Raw genomic sequence first — 18946 nt, forward strand, 5'->3', positions numbered from 1 at the left:
ATTAATTGTGATTTCAAAACGCGATTATCAAATAATCCATGTCTAATCGCTTACACAAACACCCCTAGTTGTATGTATTCATTTCAAACATTCTATCAAGTAATCAATATTAAATATTTAATACAAAACAATCAAATTCTTTACTCTTATTCAATTCTTTTTCACAATAAAGACTATTTGGAGTGACATAATATTGTTTACTCAAATGTGTATAATATAACTAGATAATGTTTCCTTACATTTCTCCTGATCACTTCAGTATATCTTAATAGTGTAGTTTGAACGTGAAACTTGAGAAAGTTTAGGGTCGACCAATATGGATATGTTGGTCAATCTTAGATATATATAGTCATCGGACTTAATTAGATTTAGTCTTGACCAAAAACGAATCATATATCTTGCATGTCGGCACTTACTTGAGATGCTTTTCTATAAATACCTAAACATCCTTCCTATAATTTCCACAGTCAAACAACATGACAACACACATAGACATACTCTGCCTTTTTGCACTTGCTTCAAAATCTAAATATTGCACTTCAATCAATTTTCTCACTTTCTTCACCATATTCACTATCATCATTTACCTCATTAAATGCTTCTTCAAATGGGCTCACCCGGGCGGCCCATCTTGGTCAAACCATCACAAATCAAACATCCCTGGCCCTAGAGGCTTCCCCATCATCGGTAGCATGCATCTCATGACCGGTCTCGCTCATCGTAAACTCGCAGCTGCCGCACACTCTTGTCGTGCCACTCGACTCATGGCATTTAGTTTAGGCGATACACGTGTGATCGTCACATGCAAACCCGATATTGCAAAAGATATACTGAACAATACTTCTTTTGCTGATCGCCCGATTAAAGAGTCAGCGTATTATCTGATGTTTAATCGGGCGATTGGGTTCGCCCCTTATGGGGTTTATTGGCGAACCTTAAGACGAATATCTGCGACACATCTTTTTTGTCCTAAGCAAATAAAAGTGTCTGGAGGACAAAGAATGGTGGTCGCGGATCAGATGGTGGAAATGTTTCGTTGCTCACGGGCATCATCCGTGTGTGTTCGTGATGTGTTGAAACGGGCTTCTTTAAGTAACATGATGTGGTCCGTTTTTGGAAGGAAGTATCGAGTTGACTCGAATGATATCGAGTCAGTTGAGTTAAGGAAGCTCGTAGATGAAGGGTATGAGCTTTTAGGTGTACTTAACTGGACCGATCACCTTCCGTGTTTAATGGATTTTGACCCGCAAGGTGTTCGGTCTAGATGCTCCAAACTGGTTCCTAAAGTGAACCAGTTTGTGAAACGAATAATCGATGATCACCGAGCTGAACCAGATCTACTTAATGGTGATTTCACCGATGTCCTCTTATCACTTCAAGGTTCTGATAAATTATCGGAACCCGATATGGTCGCAGTTCTCTGGGTAATCTAGTACAATATATGTTCATTTATTTTGATTTATTTAAAAAGATAATAATGTATTTAAGGCGTTATTTTCATAAACGTATAATTAATAATTATTTAGAAATTAATATAATAATTAGGTGAATGTTTATTGTTTTAGATGTAGGAGGTATTATTCGTCTATAGCTTAAGATGGAAGGAACATTAGATATACATATAGATATAGATATTATTCATGTTGCAAGAAAATACAAAGAAAGGCGTTAATGAAAAACAATTAAATTCCAAAACTTGACTCTTTTTTTTTGACAACATTTGACTTGTTCTGTTATATGTTGCTATATTTAGAAATTACAATAACTTTGTATTAATAATAATATTTCTATAAAAAGAAGGTTAACAAAGATAGTTATCTGTCAGGAAATGATATTCCGAGGAACCGACACTGTGGCAGTATTGATCGAATGGATACTAGCAAGATTGTTGCTTCATGTCGATGTTCAATCAACGGTTCATGATGAGCTTGATAGGGTCGTGGGGAGGTCACGTGCTGTGACGGAAGCTGACGTCACTAGCTTGGTGTATTTATCAGCGGTAGTTAAAGAGGTTTTAAGGTTACACCCACCGGGCCCGCTCCTCTCATGGGCTCGTTTAGCCATCACGGACACGATGATCGATGGTCATCAAGTGCCAGCCGGGACAACCGCAATGGTGAACATGTGGGCTATTTCTAGGGACCCACAAATATGGAACAGTCCGTTAGAGTTTAGGCCCGAAAGATTTGTTAACGAGACGGACGGGTTGGGGGATATGTCGATAATGGGGTCGGATTTAAGGTTGGCTCCATTTGGGTCCGGTCGAAGAAGTTGCCCGGGGAAGAGTCTCGGGCTAGCAACTGTTAGCTTTTGGGTCGCGACTTTATTGCACGAGTTTAAGTTGGAAAGGTGTGATAGGTACGATGTTGACTTATCAGAGATATTAAAGTTATCTTGTGAAATGGCGAACCCACTTCATATTACTTTGCAACCAAGGCGTACACCAAAAGTTCAAAACAATATTTGAAAAATAAAAAAATAAAAAACAAATGAAAATAGGTTGATACTATTTTAACCGTTTAAAAGTGTCTAAGTTATGCACTTTTGATTTGTGTTGGTATTATTATGTTTCTATGGGGCCTGATGCAACTTTATTATAGTTGTGGATGTAGATAATATTGTAAATTATTAGATGTATATTTTATATATGTATATTAATTATATTATATAATTATATATATAAGTTTGATTTGATAAAGCAAACCCAAAAGGGCCACATGTACGTATAGGAGTATTTATCGAGTTATATTTGTTGACACTCAAAAACAAATTATAAGCATGCGTTAAACTATAAGTTGTATGATTGCGAAGGGTGAATAAAGATGGGAAAGCAGTTTATCAACTGATTATAACGGAAAATGACAACTCCACTAGTAGGTTGAATGGCATTTTTTTAATTGTTTTGACATGTACAAAAACAAAGCATATGTGTTAAATCATATATTGTACGATTGTGAAAGGCGATTAAAGATAAAACCAAGCAAATGATTATAACAGAATTGACATATAATAGTTTATTACGAGTAGTTTATTGTTTTGGGGCTTCATTTTTTTTATAACTGTTCTCAATTGTTACATATAAGTTCGGTAGGTAATTGCTAGGTTAGAATTATATTAAGGTCTATTTTAATGGGGTTGCTCATTGTTCAATTAGATCCTATGATATAAGTAATCAACACATATGAGTAGAAGCGTTTGGGAATGTGCAATTGAATAAGAAATTTCGAGAGACAAGTAATGAAATCATGAAAATTCTACTATCATAGTGTGCAATTTGAAGAGAAATTTCGGTTTAATTGGTTATTGATCAAGTGTTTCGTCAAAAAAATTCGTGAGAAAAAAATAATATATATGATGAGAGCTCAAAAAATCAAGATGCTTTATTATCTATCCATGAATCATGTAGAGTTAATTATTTTGTATACATTGTCGATTAAGAAATTACCTCTCTTCGAACAAGAATCGAACAATACATATAGTATGAAAAGTATTTGGTTTTGTGTTTGCATATGACAAATTAAATTTCGTTGATGACAATGATCATAGGCTGTTTTGCAGTCGACTTGAAGCCTCTTTCAATAATACAATCATATATTGATGCAAAGGAACCTTTTATGGTGATAAGCTTGCTTGAAATGATCTTATGATATGTTCAATGGGATTTTCTTAGATTATATGTTAGATATATTGGGTTTCGGTCCTAATTGGCGGTCATGAATCCATATGCATCTTCATGTTTCACGTATGTCCACACTAATTAACGCAAGTCTGGCGAACGAATTTGAGGTTACACGAGAGTTACGTCAAGGTGATCTGTTAAGCCCTTTTCTATTTATAATATAGTTATGGAACTGCTCCATCTTTGCTTCAAGCGTGAAGTGGGTTTGGGCCGCTTAGCTGGTGTTTCGGTTGGTTCGCCCCCGTTCAACGTGTAACAATTGTTATATACGGATGACGCTATCTTAATTTCTAGATGGGATTGATCGCAACTTGAGTGCATTCTGAGAATTTTTGCAACGTTTCATGTGATTTCCAGTTTATCAGTCAATGTTTCAAAGTCCTCTTTGTTTGGAATTGGAGTTTCAGAGTTTGAGTTGGTCGATTGTAGCGCTTTTGTAGTTTGCTCTGCGGGCTCTTTTCCCATTTAATTATTTGGGCCTCCCTATGCGCGTGTCGATAAAACAGATATCTAATTGGAAGACGCTGGTCGATCGGTTCAGAAAAAGGTTACCGGGTTGGAAAGCTAATATGTTATCTATTAGGCCCCGACTTACTCTTATTAAATCAGTGTTGGGATCATTGGACTTCTATTTTTTCTCACATGTTAAGTGCTCGGAAACCGTCATAAACGAACTCGAGAGTTTACGAGCAAGTTTATTTTGGGGTTCGACAGTAAATGTTAAAAAGATGCATTGGGTTCGTTGGGAGCAATTGTTGGCACATACTGATCATGGAGGGTTGAGTATATGTAGCATACTTGTGATTATTACGCTCTCTTGTTGAAGTAGGTGTGGCGTGTTTTAACTTGCAAAATATATTTTTGGTGCAGGTTTATATGCGTTATATATGGGACACAAGGCGGGTTAGATGGCAATATTCGTAATGGTACGTCTACTTGGTCGTCCATTGTGGATTCTTGATTAAAATTGAAGCAACAAGAGATCATACGACAAAATGTCATTGAGTTAAAGTAGGTAATGGGTGTTCAATAAAATTTTGGAAGGATAACTAGCGGGGTAATGGACCATTGTTTTCAAAATTTAATAGTTTGTATCAATTAGGTCTCAAGCCTATATTGTACTTTAGCGGACCGGTTCAAGGAAGATGGTTGGGCATCGGAATGGTCACGCCACCCCATTATGCACAAAAATGAACAGGCGGTCGATATGTTAGTGGAGGATTTGGGCCAAATTGAATTAAATGGAGAATCTGACTCTTGGGTGTGGTATGTTGAACATGATGGTTAATTCATTGAGAGTTTCTCTCGTAAAGCCATTAATAAAATTTTGTTGCCTATTTCGGATATTGATATTAGATGGTTTAAGCAATTACCACGGAAAGTTAATATTTTTATTTGGAGGAGGTGGTGTAGAATATACTACCAACGCATATTAATTTTTCTATTTGCAATATGAAAATAGAAGACATTTGTTGCTCGTTGGGTGATTATAGAATGGTATCGCTGGACCATCTATTGTTTGGATGTAGGTTGATCATATACATGGCATTGTATATGTATATTTTGTTTGCTACAGGCCAAGAGTAGAATTGCGCGGACTTTAAAGCCAAGATATGCAATATTCGCTGAAAATAAGAATAGCAGCTATATATCCGCACAAATAAAGGGCTGCGGTTTAATCCGCTGAGTTTCCGCGGACGGTTAGGTAATTCGCAGACCGCGGATATCTCGAATATTATAAATAGAGAGCTTGACCTCTCATTTATAGGTTGTTGATTCTCTGCCATTTTGCCCAAGCCTTTGTAATTTCCACTTGTGATCTTGCCCAAGGGATTTTTACACCGCGCAAAGGTGAATTATGCTAATTAACAATCAAGACCGGGTCTGGGTGGTTGATCACTTGATAGTTAAAGTGAAAGACGATCATCGGGGCCCAAAATAATCATCACACATTCCATCCTCCATTACAATCTTATTGCACTCAATCCGTAATTAAGCAACATCATTAATTAAGGATTGATCAATTGGCGCCATCCGTGGGACACGTTTTACAAATTAAACTGAAGATTTTTTGTTTCGAGCCATCAAACAACTAATTCGTCGGTTTAATTTCAATCGTGTTTTTGTTGTGATGATTTACAGGTGCTTTTGTAATACGCAATCAGTCGATTTGCTCGACAATTATGATGACAAATGCAAAGCAAACTAGCGTTTCTGCGAATGCTGATGCACTGCCTGGTGATTCGCAGAACGTTGTGATATTTCCATTACAAACAAATGCTAGTAAAACCGCGGGAAAATCGGTTCAAGAACCGATCGCTAAAACATCTGCTGAAAACAATGCTAGTGACTCGCAGCCAGAAGTTGCTGCTGAAAAAATGATTGCGCGAAGAACTTTGCTGCAAAATCGCAATGAAACAATCGCTGATGGGAAGCGACCAAAAGCTTTATCTGAAAAATCTAGTCTGCGAACTGACAAAATTGTTGGTACTGCAATCGAGCAAGCTAAGAGAGATGCTAAGCGTAATTGCGAATCTCGCATACAGCGCACTTACTTATGGCCATTGAATGATTCAGGATCATAAGTTGATCGTCTAGTTCTTGAGCATAATGATAGCGATAGTAATAATACAGAAGATCGCATTCATTTGAACTCTGCATACAAATCAAAAATGGCAAAAACAGCAAGAGAAGAGAGCGAATTTTCTGATGATTCGGACAGCGTAGAAGAGTTTGTTAAAAATCCACAAATTAAGCGAAAGCGACCACCAACACCTTTCCCTCGCTATGGGGAAGAAGGTGACACATCTGACGCTGCTCGCAGAGAAAATGCCCAGAATTTTTTGGCGGATGCTTTTAGAAGCATTGCGCCAAAGTCAATGCAACATAAATTTGACCAACCAAATTTTTTGCAAGACATGCTTACCAAATTTTGTGCGGAGAATGCAGATACTCGCACAAAAAAGGCAACAAAAATCACCACTGCTGCGGACAAGTTTGTCCAGCACATTTCTGATTATCCAATTGTTTATCCGCCGATCGTGCCGGCAACTCTGGGAGTCTATTCGGGTCTAACCGATCCTTTGGATTTTCTACAACGCTTCGAAGGCGTAGTAAGCACTTATAACTGGGATGAACCAGTCGCGTGTAGAGTGTTCCCCCTGGCCTTGCAAGGGTCAGCAAGGGAATGGTTTCATAGTTTGCAATCTCGCAGTATCATTGGCTTTGTAGATTTGCACGAAATTTTTTTGCTGCAGTTTCAAAATCTATTACCGCAGAAAAAGACACACATAGAATGTCACGATATTAAGAAAGGCAACAAGGAGACTCTAAGAGCACTACTTACGCGGTACATTTACGAGTGCCAAAAAATTCCACGATTGAACGAAGATCAGAAAATTTCTGGTTTTTTGCATGCTATTAACCCACAGCGACATCCTACTTTTGTGCGGAGGTTGCGAAGAGATGTCCCGCTGACTTTTGCAAAAGTTCAACAGGAAACGTATGATTAGCTCCGCGGTGGAGAGGATAGCAGTATAACCCCTGCGTGTGGATGAGGTAGAGACAAAAGTTGGCGAGATGACAATGACTCTTTTCGCGATGGTAACAGTGATAATTACCGCGGATCAGGTCTTTCGCTGTAACACCCCACTTTTCCGCACACGCTTAAAGGTACACACCTAATCAATTATACGTCTATAACTTGCTCGTTATGTGGCTAAGTTAGCTAACATGTTAGTTACTTGAGAATGTGTATATTATAAATGTTGAATGCATGCGCGAACGTGTTTACCTACGTGTCACGATGGCATTGAGTCGTGTGAGACTCAAGGTTGGGGTTAGTATGTGTATTAAAGTGAGCGTTTGGGTTATTAGTTATGGAAACCTTGGAAAAATTGATTAGCTAGTCGAGGGCACCAGTTCCAGGCAATTGTCGCGCCGCGATACAGGGCTCCGCGACGCGACACATCAAGCAAAGATTTGATCAGAACTTGGATTAAAGGGTGCTGTTTTTCATGTGTTTCGTCGCGCCGCGACGTTTAGTGCCGCGCCGCGGCAGGCCTGCTGGCCAGGTTCCGGTTTTAGGTTAAATTAAGAGATTTTGAGGGGAAAAATGGTAAATGGACGTATAGATCAGATGGGTGCATTAAATCTGGTTTACTAGTTCATTTATTTCATTTTCCTTTTTCATTTTCTTTCAATTTCTCTCCCAAAACTCTAACACCCATTTGGATTCAAAGTGAGATTGAGAGAGGAAGGATTTAGGGTTGATCTTTGGAGCAAGTATTAAAGTTGTTCCTTGTGACTCTAGCTACGTGGTGATAGTCTCGGTAAGTTCTAACTCTAAGTTTCGAGTTTTAATTGATTATGGCTAGGGTTTTGGTTAATAGAAGCTTGTATGACCCATTTGGGAGTAAAATGGGTGAATTTGGGTTAGGTTGTGGTAATGAAACCCTAATGGCCATAATCTAGGGTTTTGGTCTTGTAATTGTGAGTTTGAAAGTGTTAATGGTATTGTAAGCATTAAACACTTGTTAGAATTGAAAGAGATGTCATTTGGGTCAAGAATGTACTAGTTGACCTAGTTTGGGTAAAATGGGTGTAAATTACCCTAGGTGGATGTCAATTGAGGCTAGTAGACTTTAATGCACTAATGTTGGTAATTAAAGTCGAGTCTTGGCCATTAAGAGGGCGGTTGTGGTGTGGTTGGGTCATTTAATGCGAAATTGAGTCATTAAATGCCCAAGTAAATGTAATGTGGTTAATTCCACTAGTTTATGTATTGAATTGGTACTTAATGTATTAGGTACTTGGCTTTGAATTTTGGAAGCGATTATTCATCATCCTTGCGTCAAGGTGAGTGGAATAATTATGCGTGAACGTATATAATGCATTTATTTGTGTGGTATGAATGTGGAAGTGTCGCGGTGTTCAAGACACCACATTCTAGGTAACGAGTAGTATTGTCGCGGTGCTTAAGACACTACTCCTTGTGTAATTGACTTGTGGGATTGTCGCGGTGTTTAAGACACCACAATGTCGTGAGAGTGGAAGTGTCGCGGTGTTCAAGACACCACTCATTGTATTGAATGAAGTGTAGATTCGTCGCGGTGTTTAAGACGCCACATTGTTGTAAGGGTGAGTTAGTCGCGGTGTTTAAGACATCACCCGGGGGACTAGTGATTACGCGGTGTATAAGTAACACTAGTGGATGTTATGAACTCCAACGGACTTACATGTACCGTTCTCTTGTATACTTGGTTAACCATGGTTGTGCGAATTGTACTTAGCATATTATATTGTGAACTATATGCTATTATTGTTGCTAGCGTAATGTGGAACGTGGATAGTAGTTTATGCATGATGGATTGCATGTTTGTTGAATTGCTAGCTCGTATGTGGTATTGTGTAAGTGTATGCAAGTAAGTAGGTTATATATGATCATGTATAATTATTGCATTCACTAAGCGTTAGCTTACCCCTCTCGTTGTTTATCTTTTAGTTGCAGGTGAGGATAAAGGGAAGGGGATTGTCGGGCACTAGATGCCCTTGATGATGTGCTTGTAGGAGCTTTTGGAAGTTGGCCACCTTTTGGGTAGTTTAGTCCCAAACCATGCTCGTCGGGTCGTTTGGTTAATAAACTACCATTGTATTGGGTCAAACTTGTATTAACTTAATTAACGGCCATTGTGCCTTTTGTAAACATTGGTAATGGTTGTACGGTTTAATGAAACTTGTGAGTTGGTCTACATATTTAATTGGCGCATAAATGTGTATATTATATAAAAAAATTTTTTATAGCGTACGGAGTACGGGTTGGGTTGTTTCAAGTGGTATCAGAGCATGGTCTAAGGGATTTAGGCGACTTGAGATAGGTGCCTAGACTTAGACTTTTATGTGTATGCGCTTTTAGGCGGGACTTGTACGACTTCGGGTCGAATCGGGAATTGTAGTGCGTAGGTTTATATGAACTAACCATGCACTAATTGATTTGTGTTGTAGATGGAATCATCGAGCGAGACAGACGTTGTACTAGCAAGTTAATGCGACGTGCTCGCGTAGTAATGACTAGCTACCCTTACTACGGGTGCAAATCGTGTCAAACAAGCGATGTACGACGATTGTCGAGCGAGATGGGGTGGTATGGTGTATATATATATATGTGTCATGTCTCTGAGGTTCGTCGTTTAATCTTTTCCGTTTTATAGAATGAAGATGAGAAACGGACACGACACCGATAATGGGGGCACGAGCGAGGACCCCGAGTTCACGGCCAAGGTTGAGGCCATCTTTCAACGCCAAAAGGCGGAGTTTCGCGAAGATGTTAAGAAGATGTTTCTAGACACGATTGACGAGCACGTCGTCACTATGGTTAAGGAACAAATTAAGATTTCTCTCCAAGAAGAAAATGTGGGGAGACGAGACTTTTTCTTCAAGAACTTTAAGGATGCTCAACCTCCTACTTTTGAAGGCGATAGGGACCCACTTAAGAGTGCCCGGTTTATCTCCGATATGGAGGGGCTTTTCGTACATGTGAGTGCCCTAACGATAAAAAGACAAGGTATGGTTGTAGCATGCTAAGAGGTGATGCCAAGCTATGGTGGGATGCAAAGATTCAAGTCTATGGCGAAGAACAATGCATGGACTTTTCTTGGGATGAGTTTAAGGAAGAATTTTTCGAAGAATACCGAACTTCGGCCGATCTCACTAGGCTTAAGGACGAGCTACGTTCTTTGAGGCAAGGGTCAATGGATTTGAACACTTTCAAATCCGTGTTTTTGTCTAAGACTCAATTTTTCCCGGAGTATGTCGGGAATGATAAGATGTTAAAGGAAGATTTTTATCGGATCTTGAATGATAGTTATCAAGAGAAGATAAGTGTGAATGTGGTGAAAAGCTTTGATGAATTGTTTAACATGGCCAAGGGCTTCGAGGCGCTTGTGATGAGGAAGAATAGCCTTACCTTGGGCAAGAAAAAGTTTGAAGCTACTAGTCAATCTAATTTTTCTAGCAAGAAGTTTAAGAAAGGCTCCGAGAGTGTGGGGAGTGTGAAGAAAGGTGCTTCGGGGGATTTCCCCTATTCTTGTCATAATTGTGGGCGAAGGGGACATATGGCCCGTGATTGCACCAAACCATCCTCTACTACAAAATTCACTTGTTACAATTGTGGGAAAGAAGGACACAAGAAGACCGAGTGTCCCGAGTTGGTTAATGATCATGTCAAGCGGTTAGAGAAGGCGGCGGGTACGGGCCGGGGTCGAAATTATTTGATGACTAATGATGAAGCTAAGCGATCGAACGAGGTTGTCTCAGGTACTTTCTTGGTTAACTCTAAACCGGCCAAGATATTATTTGATAGCGGTGCTAATTTGTCTTTTGTGTCGCCTCGATTTGTATCTAAATTAAATAAACCGCTAGTTAAGTTGAGTCGTCCGGTTGAAGTCGAAATAGCGGATGGCAAGACGGCGATAGTGGTTGATGTTTGTAAGAATTGTGATGTTGTGTTTGGTACCGAAACCTTTAAAATTGACCTCATTCCGATGACCTTGGGTGAGTTCGATATTGTTGTTGGTATGGATTGGCTCGATCGTTATAGAGCCGATATTGCATGCCATGATAAGTTCATTCGTGTTAGGACCCCAAGTGGGGGAGAGTTGATTATTCATGGCGATAGACGGAGGAGACTCGTACCATTGTGCACGTATGCAAGGGCACGACGTTTTCTCAAGAGCGGTGCCTTGTTTTATCTTGCTCACGTAGTTGATACTCGTGATGAGCCACCACCTATTCGTAAGATTCCGGTGGTTAATGAATTTGAAGATGTCTTTCCGGATGAATTACCGGGTGTTTCGGAGGAAAGACAAGTCGAATTTCGCATCGAGTTGGTTCCGGGAGCTACTCCCATTGCTAAAACCCCTTATCGTTTAGCGCCGACAGAGATGCAAGAATTGCTTAATCAAACCCAAGAGTTGCTTGAGAAGGGTTTCATTCGACCGAGCTCCTCGCCGTGGGGTGCTCCGGTTTTGTTTGTGAAAAAGAAAGATGGAAGCATGCGAATGTGCATCGACTATAGGGAGTTGAATAAAGTGACGATCAAGAATCGTTATCCATTACCTCAGATCGACGATTTATTTGATCAACTCCAAGGTGCTACGTATTTTTCTAAGATCGATTTACGGTCCGTCTATCATCAAGTGCGGGTCCGTGAGGAAGACATCCAGAAAACGGCCTTTCAGACGCGTTACGGGCATTATGAGTTTGTGGTTATGCCTTTTGGTCTCACGAATGCACCGGCGGCTGATGTTATGCGAGGTGTATACGAAATAGTTTATATTTTACTAGGAAAAACTATTAAATACGATACAATTTTACACAAGATATTTATTTATTTATAGAATGGATATACTTAAACCTTGCTACAACACTTATAGGCAGTGTACCTAATCGTACAGTAGTGTAGTTTTTAGTAAGTCCGGTTCGTTCCACAGGGAAATCTTTAAACAAAGCTCAACGCTATATTAGTTTACTTTTATAAAAATACAAATATATATATAAGTAATATTATTATTATAAAGGGGGGGTTTTTACCGTTTAATGACCGGTTTGTCGATTTTAAGACTTTAGTCGCAGTTAAAACCTAATGTAAAATATAAAATAAATACAAGACTTAAATTAAAGCGTAAAGTAAATAACGATAATGAAATTGCGAATAATAAAAGTGCGATAAAATAAAATTGCGATAATTAAAAAGTGCGATAATTAGAAGTGCAATTAAATATAAAATAAAGGAAATTAAATATGAAATAAAAGAATTATGCTTATTTAAACTTCCGTAATCATGATGTTTGACGTGTTGATTTTAGTTTTATGCCCATGGGTTAATTGTCCTTTGTCCTGGATTATTTAATATGTCCTTCTGGTTTTTGTCCATAACAGTCCATCAGTCATAAATATAAAGTGCGAGTGTCCTCATCAAATTATTCTTATACCCGAAGTTAAATATTCCAACTAATTGGGGATTCGAATTGTAACAAGGTTTTAATACTTTGTTTAATGAATACACCAGGTTATCGACTGCGTGTAAACCAAGGTTTTACTACTTTGTTAACAATTACACCAATTACCCTTGAATGTAATTTCACCCCTGTTTTAATTATTCTAGTGGCTATTAATCCATTCCCGTATCCGGTTAAATGAACGATTATTCGTACATATAAATACCCTGCCCATCGTGTCCGATCGAGTGTATTTGGTAATTTATAGGGACGCCCAATTGTAAATCTTTATATTAACATTAATAAACTATCATTTAGTTAAACAAATATAAAGCCCATTAATAGCCCATAGTCTAATTTCCACAAGTGTCGTTCTTTTGTCCAAACCCCAATTATGGTACAAAGCCCAATTACCCAATTTTAGTAATTAGCCCAACATCATGATTACTTCGTTTTAAATAAGCATAATAATAACTTAGCTACGAGACATTAATATAAAAAGGTTGAACATAACTTACAATGATTAAAAATAGCGTAGCGTTACACGGACAGAATTTCGACTTACACCCTTACAACATTCGCTAACATACCCTTATTATTAGAATTGTAATTAAAATTAAAATTAAAATATAAATTATATATATATATATATATATCGTATATATGAGAGAAGAGAGAAATAGATTGTGAAAAATGATCAGAATTCGGTTTGCTTTATAGCCAGAGTCGATTTTTGGGGCTCCGCGACTCGCGGTGAAAACCTCTTCAAACTCCGCGAGTCGCGGAGGTTACTTTTACAGCTCAGAGGAGTTTGGCTCTTTGTTTACCGACGGTTTATAATATATATATAATATATATATAATTAATATAATTAATTATATATTATATTATATTTATATACATAGTTAACTTGTAATTTTTAGTCCGTTGCATCGAGCGTTAAGAGTTGACTCTGGTCCCGGTTCCGGATTTTCGAACGTCCTTGCGTACAATTTTATATTTTGTACTTTGCGTTTTGAATCTTGTACTCTTGTAATTTCGAGACGTTTCTTATCAATAATTGGAACCTTTTTGATTGTCTTTTGTACTTTTGAGCTTTTTGGTCGTTTGCGTCTTCAATTCGTCGAATCTGTCTTTTGTCTTCACCTTTTATTATTTAAACGAATATCACTTGTAAATAGAACAATTGCAACTAAAAGCTTGTCTTTCTTGAGGAATAATGCTATGAAATATATGTTCGTTTTTAGCATTATCAAATATTCCCACACTTGAGCGTTGCTTGTCCTCAAGCAATATCGTCTTGAAATACTAGAATCACTTCTTTATTCTTCACACTTTGTACATCAGTGATTTCTATACGGCGGTATAAACAATGGTAGTAACGATATGGTTTACAGTCCCACATGACTATAAAAATTTATATCCATTAAGGAAATTGGATCTTTATGAAAACATTTGATCTTTTGAAAATTAAATCTAGTTTTTACCCTAGATAAGTTTTCCGGGATAACCCTTTACCGGTGTTTGTAAAATATTTTTGTGGGTTTGGTGGGTTTCAGATTTGAAAATTTTAGCTCAAAACTTATGATTTTGTGTCACCCACTTGCTAACCTTGTATTAGGAAAGCAACACGTCCAGTTTACTTGTTCCGTATATTACCTTTCGGCAAACTACCGTCCGGTTGTAAAGGAAAGCGTTGAACAAGCAACTGTTAAGGCAATGTCCCGTGACATGCTTTTGATTATGGTCTATAACTTGTCGGACGCAATTACTATCCTTGGTAGGAGCAATAGTAAAGCTCACCCTTATAATTTTTCGGTCTGGCACAAGGTCCTGTCTTTGACCACTATGCAACCACCGTTCTTACGGTTGACACCCGATTTAGTTCAGGTGACCTAATGAATTCCAGGTGAATTCCTAGGATTTTACGTTCAATGGTAATGAACGCATTGAAAATGGGTTTTCAGAAAACAAATCGGTTTATAATTTTGATCAAAATATTTTCTCGTTCAAGCTCGAGTTTAGATATCATTGAATTCCATGAGTTTGTAATTCTCAATCTTTAAGGTCAATCTCTAGGATTGAGTAATATCAGTCTTAAAAGCTGATTTTTAATCTTTAAGGAGATTATCCTTTCTGGGGATCTGATTCATTAGTCTTATCAAGCTAATTTGCATGGTGCCTCCCCATTGTACGAGATAAATCCTTCTCATGGTTAGGATAAATCTGACCACATGGCGACCCTGTTTAATGCTGAGGTCCGTGGATTTCCTGCTGATTTTAGTGATGACTTTTCTAGATTTTTCGTCAACCTACAGCTGGTCTGGACGACAACTTCATGACCTAAATCAAGAAGCGCGTTTCTTTTTCGGAAGACTTTACTTCCTTTTAATGATGGAATTGATTCATCGTGTAGATCCATCTCTTCTTTTCTTTCATTGGGTAAAACAGTTTAGTTTAGTCCACAACAAAAGTATTTTCAGTTATTTGTTACAGATATATGTGACATATGTTTAAAATAACTTGGTAAATTTTCCCACACTTGACTTTTTATTTTTCTTTTTATCGTCCTCTATTCCATTTTAAATGAATTTTGACATTTTAGTTTGTTTCTTAATTTATGTCCTTTCCGAGGTAACAATAATTTCGGTGTTAAAACCTAGTTTTATCGTTCATAAATATGTATAAACATGATTTTGAATTCATTTAATTGAAAATTTTGAAAAATTTTACTAGAATTGGGTAGTCAGTATATAAGACTAGGGCTGTTCTTTTTTATCAGAGAGCACTAGATTCTAATACAACTACTGCTTTACTAGTATTTTTAATGGTAACCAAGTGTATAAAGTAAAAAATTTTAAAATCCGAAAGAATTTAACCCCTTCCCACACTTAAGATCTTGCAATGCCCTCATTTGCAAGAAATCAGTAACAATTTAAATTATTGAGGGTGATTTGTGTGAAAATGATTAAATTTTACCAAAGTTTCCAAATATATTGGCGTTTGTTTGCTGAATGATAAATGGTGCACATCATTTGTTCATTCCGTCTTGTTGTTATTTCACATATATTTTGCATCTTGTCGTCAAAATTAGTTGCTTTTGCTGAACTTAATGCCAGTCTTTGAAAATGCGTTGTTTTACCCTGTTGTGTACATAAGATAAACTGCAAATATATATACATATTTTTGAAGTTTGGTATATTACCCCACATTCAAAAATTATTAAAATCTAAGAATAAAAGTTAGACAATTATAAAAATGATTACAATATTAACAAAAGTATTAAATGTATCAATAATTACAAATTACAAAATAAAAAATAAAAAAAATAATAAGTAAACTAAGGATGATATTGGTACCAATAGGGGTTCCAGGCATAACCATAAGTGCTATAGAATGCTTCGGCAGGGTCATACGTAGGATATGGTGGCTGCATCTCTATAGACCAAGGAGGGAAGATGGGTTTCGGTGTAGGAATATAGTTTCTACCTATATGTTGGCAATGAGCTATTATCTGGTTCTGATGAACTTGCCAATCTTCAAATGCTCTCTGTCTAGCATTTTCGTATTCCTGAGAAGCTATAAACCTATGCATTTCTTGCATCTCATTCCCCCCTCCTACATTACCTTGCTGCTGGTTTCTCTCCACCTGTGGATGTCTACCATGGTATCGTACTGCGGCGTTATTTCGCCTCTTCAAAACTTTCGCACCATGGTATACATTTAAACCTATAGTATCGCGGGGTTCCGGCTCTTCTAGTAATAATCCCCCTCGACTTATATCCACACCGAGATATTCACCAATCAAAGTAATAAAAATACCACCTCCTATTATGCTATGTGGTCGCATCCCCCGAACCATAGCTGATAAATAATAACCCACACAATATGGTATACTTACAGCGCTTTGTGGGTCTCGAATACACATATGGTAAAACAAATCCTGTTCATTTACTTTTTCTTTGTTCTTACCCCTTTGTGTAATCGAATTAGCTAAAAACCTATGTATCACTCTTAATTCAGCTCTATCTATATCCAAATAAGAGTAATTTCCCCCTTTGAAATGGTGATGGCTTGTCATTTGACTCCACACACCGTGTGTATCAAAATTCTCATATATCTTTCTACCGTTTAGTATCAATCCTCTACAATCGGCAGACGCTAACTCCTCAGGCGTATATATACGTAAAGCCTGAGCCATGTCCAGTAAAGACATGTGGCGCATCGAACCGCCTAACAAAAATCTAATAAAAGAACGATCGGTTAAACTAGATACCCGATCATTCAACTCTATACTACATAACAATTCTTCACACCATACTTTATATACAGGTCTACGTATGGTGAATAAACATACCTAGTCATTAAAAGAAGAATTACCATACCTCTGTACAAGTAATTCCCTAATTGGCCCGGCCAATTCTACAGCTTCTAAGGGTCCCCATTCTATGACCCTCGGTACCTCAACAACCTTAGAATGAAGAGTATGCAAACCCCGTTGATATTTTGGATAATCTATCCAAAGTCTGTCAAATCTCAGGTTCGGGTGCAACTCTTCCAAGTGCATATCGGAAAAGGTCATGACTGGATGAGGTATATCCTGCTTGTAGTAGTTATCCACCTCCTGTTGTTCCAAATTCTCAGCAGGAGCATTGCGGGCTTGGGATGAAGATTCACCCCTTTCATTCTGCAAAACACATCAAACACAATTTTTGTGCATCCAAATATGCATTAGTGTCAGCAAAATCATCAATCAAAATAATTACAATGACATTATCAATTTATATCAAACTTAAGCTCATTTTCATATTTTTATCAAATCTACACTTTTTCAAATAAGCATATACGAAAATGTTCGCCAAGTTCATAAGCATTCAACTCAAATAATATGTCAAAATAATCATTACTAGCAATTAAACAAGTCTCAAATGGCATTATCTTTCAAAAATCAAGTTCATGAATTTTAGACTTGAAAAAGTCCACTTTAATTCTCAAAATCATGTTTAGGCTCAAAGTTTGGATCATTTAACTACCTAGACATGTTACACTACTCAATTTAGCAACAATTCATGACAAAAATTGGCCATAACCTGTTTATATAAAAAAGCCCCAAATTGCTCAAGAACACAAACCCTAGATTATTCAAAATTTGAAGTTTAAGGCTTCTAATCATGTTAAACAGCATCAATCTAGGTTATACAAGCATAATACATAAACAATTTAAGCTTAATTACACTAAAAAGCATCAAAATCAAATTGGGGAAAAAATAGCTCAAGAACATCAAATTTCGGATTAAATGGTGTTTAGGTGTAGAAATTTACCATTTTTCTTGAGTAATTTTTAGATAGCATCCTTCTCAACATGATTTTAGCAAAAGATTTGGTGATTAACGGTTAAAAATTGTGATTTTGGGGGGTTTTTTTGTGTTTTTCGGGTGCAGTTTTTCGAGCTGTATTTTTGGGTTGAGGAGTATGAAACTGATCAGTTTGCAGCTCTTATTTTTTTTTTCTATAATCCGGCTCCTCCGCGAGTCGCGGGGATTTACCCTCCAAACTCCGCGAGTCGCGGAGTTTGGTATTTTTTTTTTTTTCTTTTTTTTTTTATAATCATTAACTTATTAAAACAATTAAGTAATTAATTTTAAAATTTTGTTTCCCTTGTTATTTAGGACGAGGTCGTTTCGGATCGATGTCCTAGTCCGTCCTTCGACAAAATTTTAAAATTTGTCTTTTTGTAGCGATTGTTTTAAAAGCTAAGATTTTTGGGTTTTTTTTTAATGTTTTTGGCATACTTTAAATCAATAAGATTAAAAATAATGATAATAAAAGTTCTCGTCCCTTCCTTGGGTAAAGCAATTTCGGTTCAAAGACCTAGTCTTCAACTTACGACGAATTTTAAAAATCATATTCTTAACTTAATGAGATAAAGTAAATTTTTGTTTTTAAATTCACACAACTTAAATATGAAATTCAAAATTAATATTAAAAATTCACACCAAACTTAAAATTTGAAATGCATAAAATTAAAAATTCATATTTTAAAAATTAAAAGTTCACACCAAATTTAATTTAAAAATTCATATTATAAATTCACACCAAATTTATTGTTTTTACAAAGTTTACAATATTAATTTAAGATTTAAATATTAATTTTAAAAACATTGTAAAAATAAAATTAAAAATCTTTTTGTCTTTTTATCCCACTTTAATCAATCAAATATTATCAAAAATATGCGCCCCTCTTTTCGGTAAAGTAATTTCGGTTACAAGA

General features: G+C 36.9%; 1 protein-coding gene across 1 annotated transcript; it reads left to right on the forward strand.

Moving 5' to 3' along the window:
• Positions 1 to 476: 476 nt before the first annotated feature.
• On the forward strand, positions 477 to 2478 carry LOC139872595 (cytochrome P450 78A9-like). The gene is made up of 2 exons (XM_071860512.1): positions 477 to 1424; positions 1826 to 2478. The coding sequence occupies exons 1-2, from the start codon at positions 477 to 479 to the stop codon at positions 2465 to 2467; spliced, it is 1590 nt and encodes a 529-aa protein (XP_071716613.1). The 3' UTR covers positions 2468 to 2478.
• Positions 2479 to 18946: the final 16468 nt, after the last annotated feature.

Source organism: Rutidosis leptorrhynchoides, chromosome 1, assembly GCF_046630445.1.
Source record: "Rutidosis leptorrhynchoides isolate AG116_Rl617_1_P2 chromosome 1, CSIRO_AGI_Rlap_v1, whole genome shotgun sequence".
In the NCBI taxonomy this organism is placed as follows: domain Eukaryota; kingdom Viridiplantae; phylum Streptophyta; class Magnoliopsida; order Asterales; family Asteraceae; genus Rutidosis; species Rutidosis leptorrhynchoides.

What these genes read in the sequence shown, in the direction of transcription:
- LOC139872595 (XM_071860512.1), top strand. Translation starts at nt 477, where the DNA reads ATGACAACACACATAGACATACTCTGCCTTTTTGCACTTGCTTCAAAA. An exon ending in ATATGGTCGCAGTTCTCTGG is followed by an intron (nt 1,425 to 1,825) that starts GTAATCTAGTAC and finishes GTTATCTGTCAG; the next exon opens with GAAATGATATTCCGAGGAAC.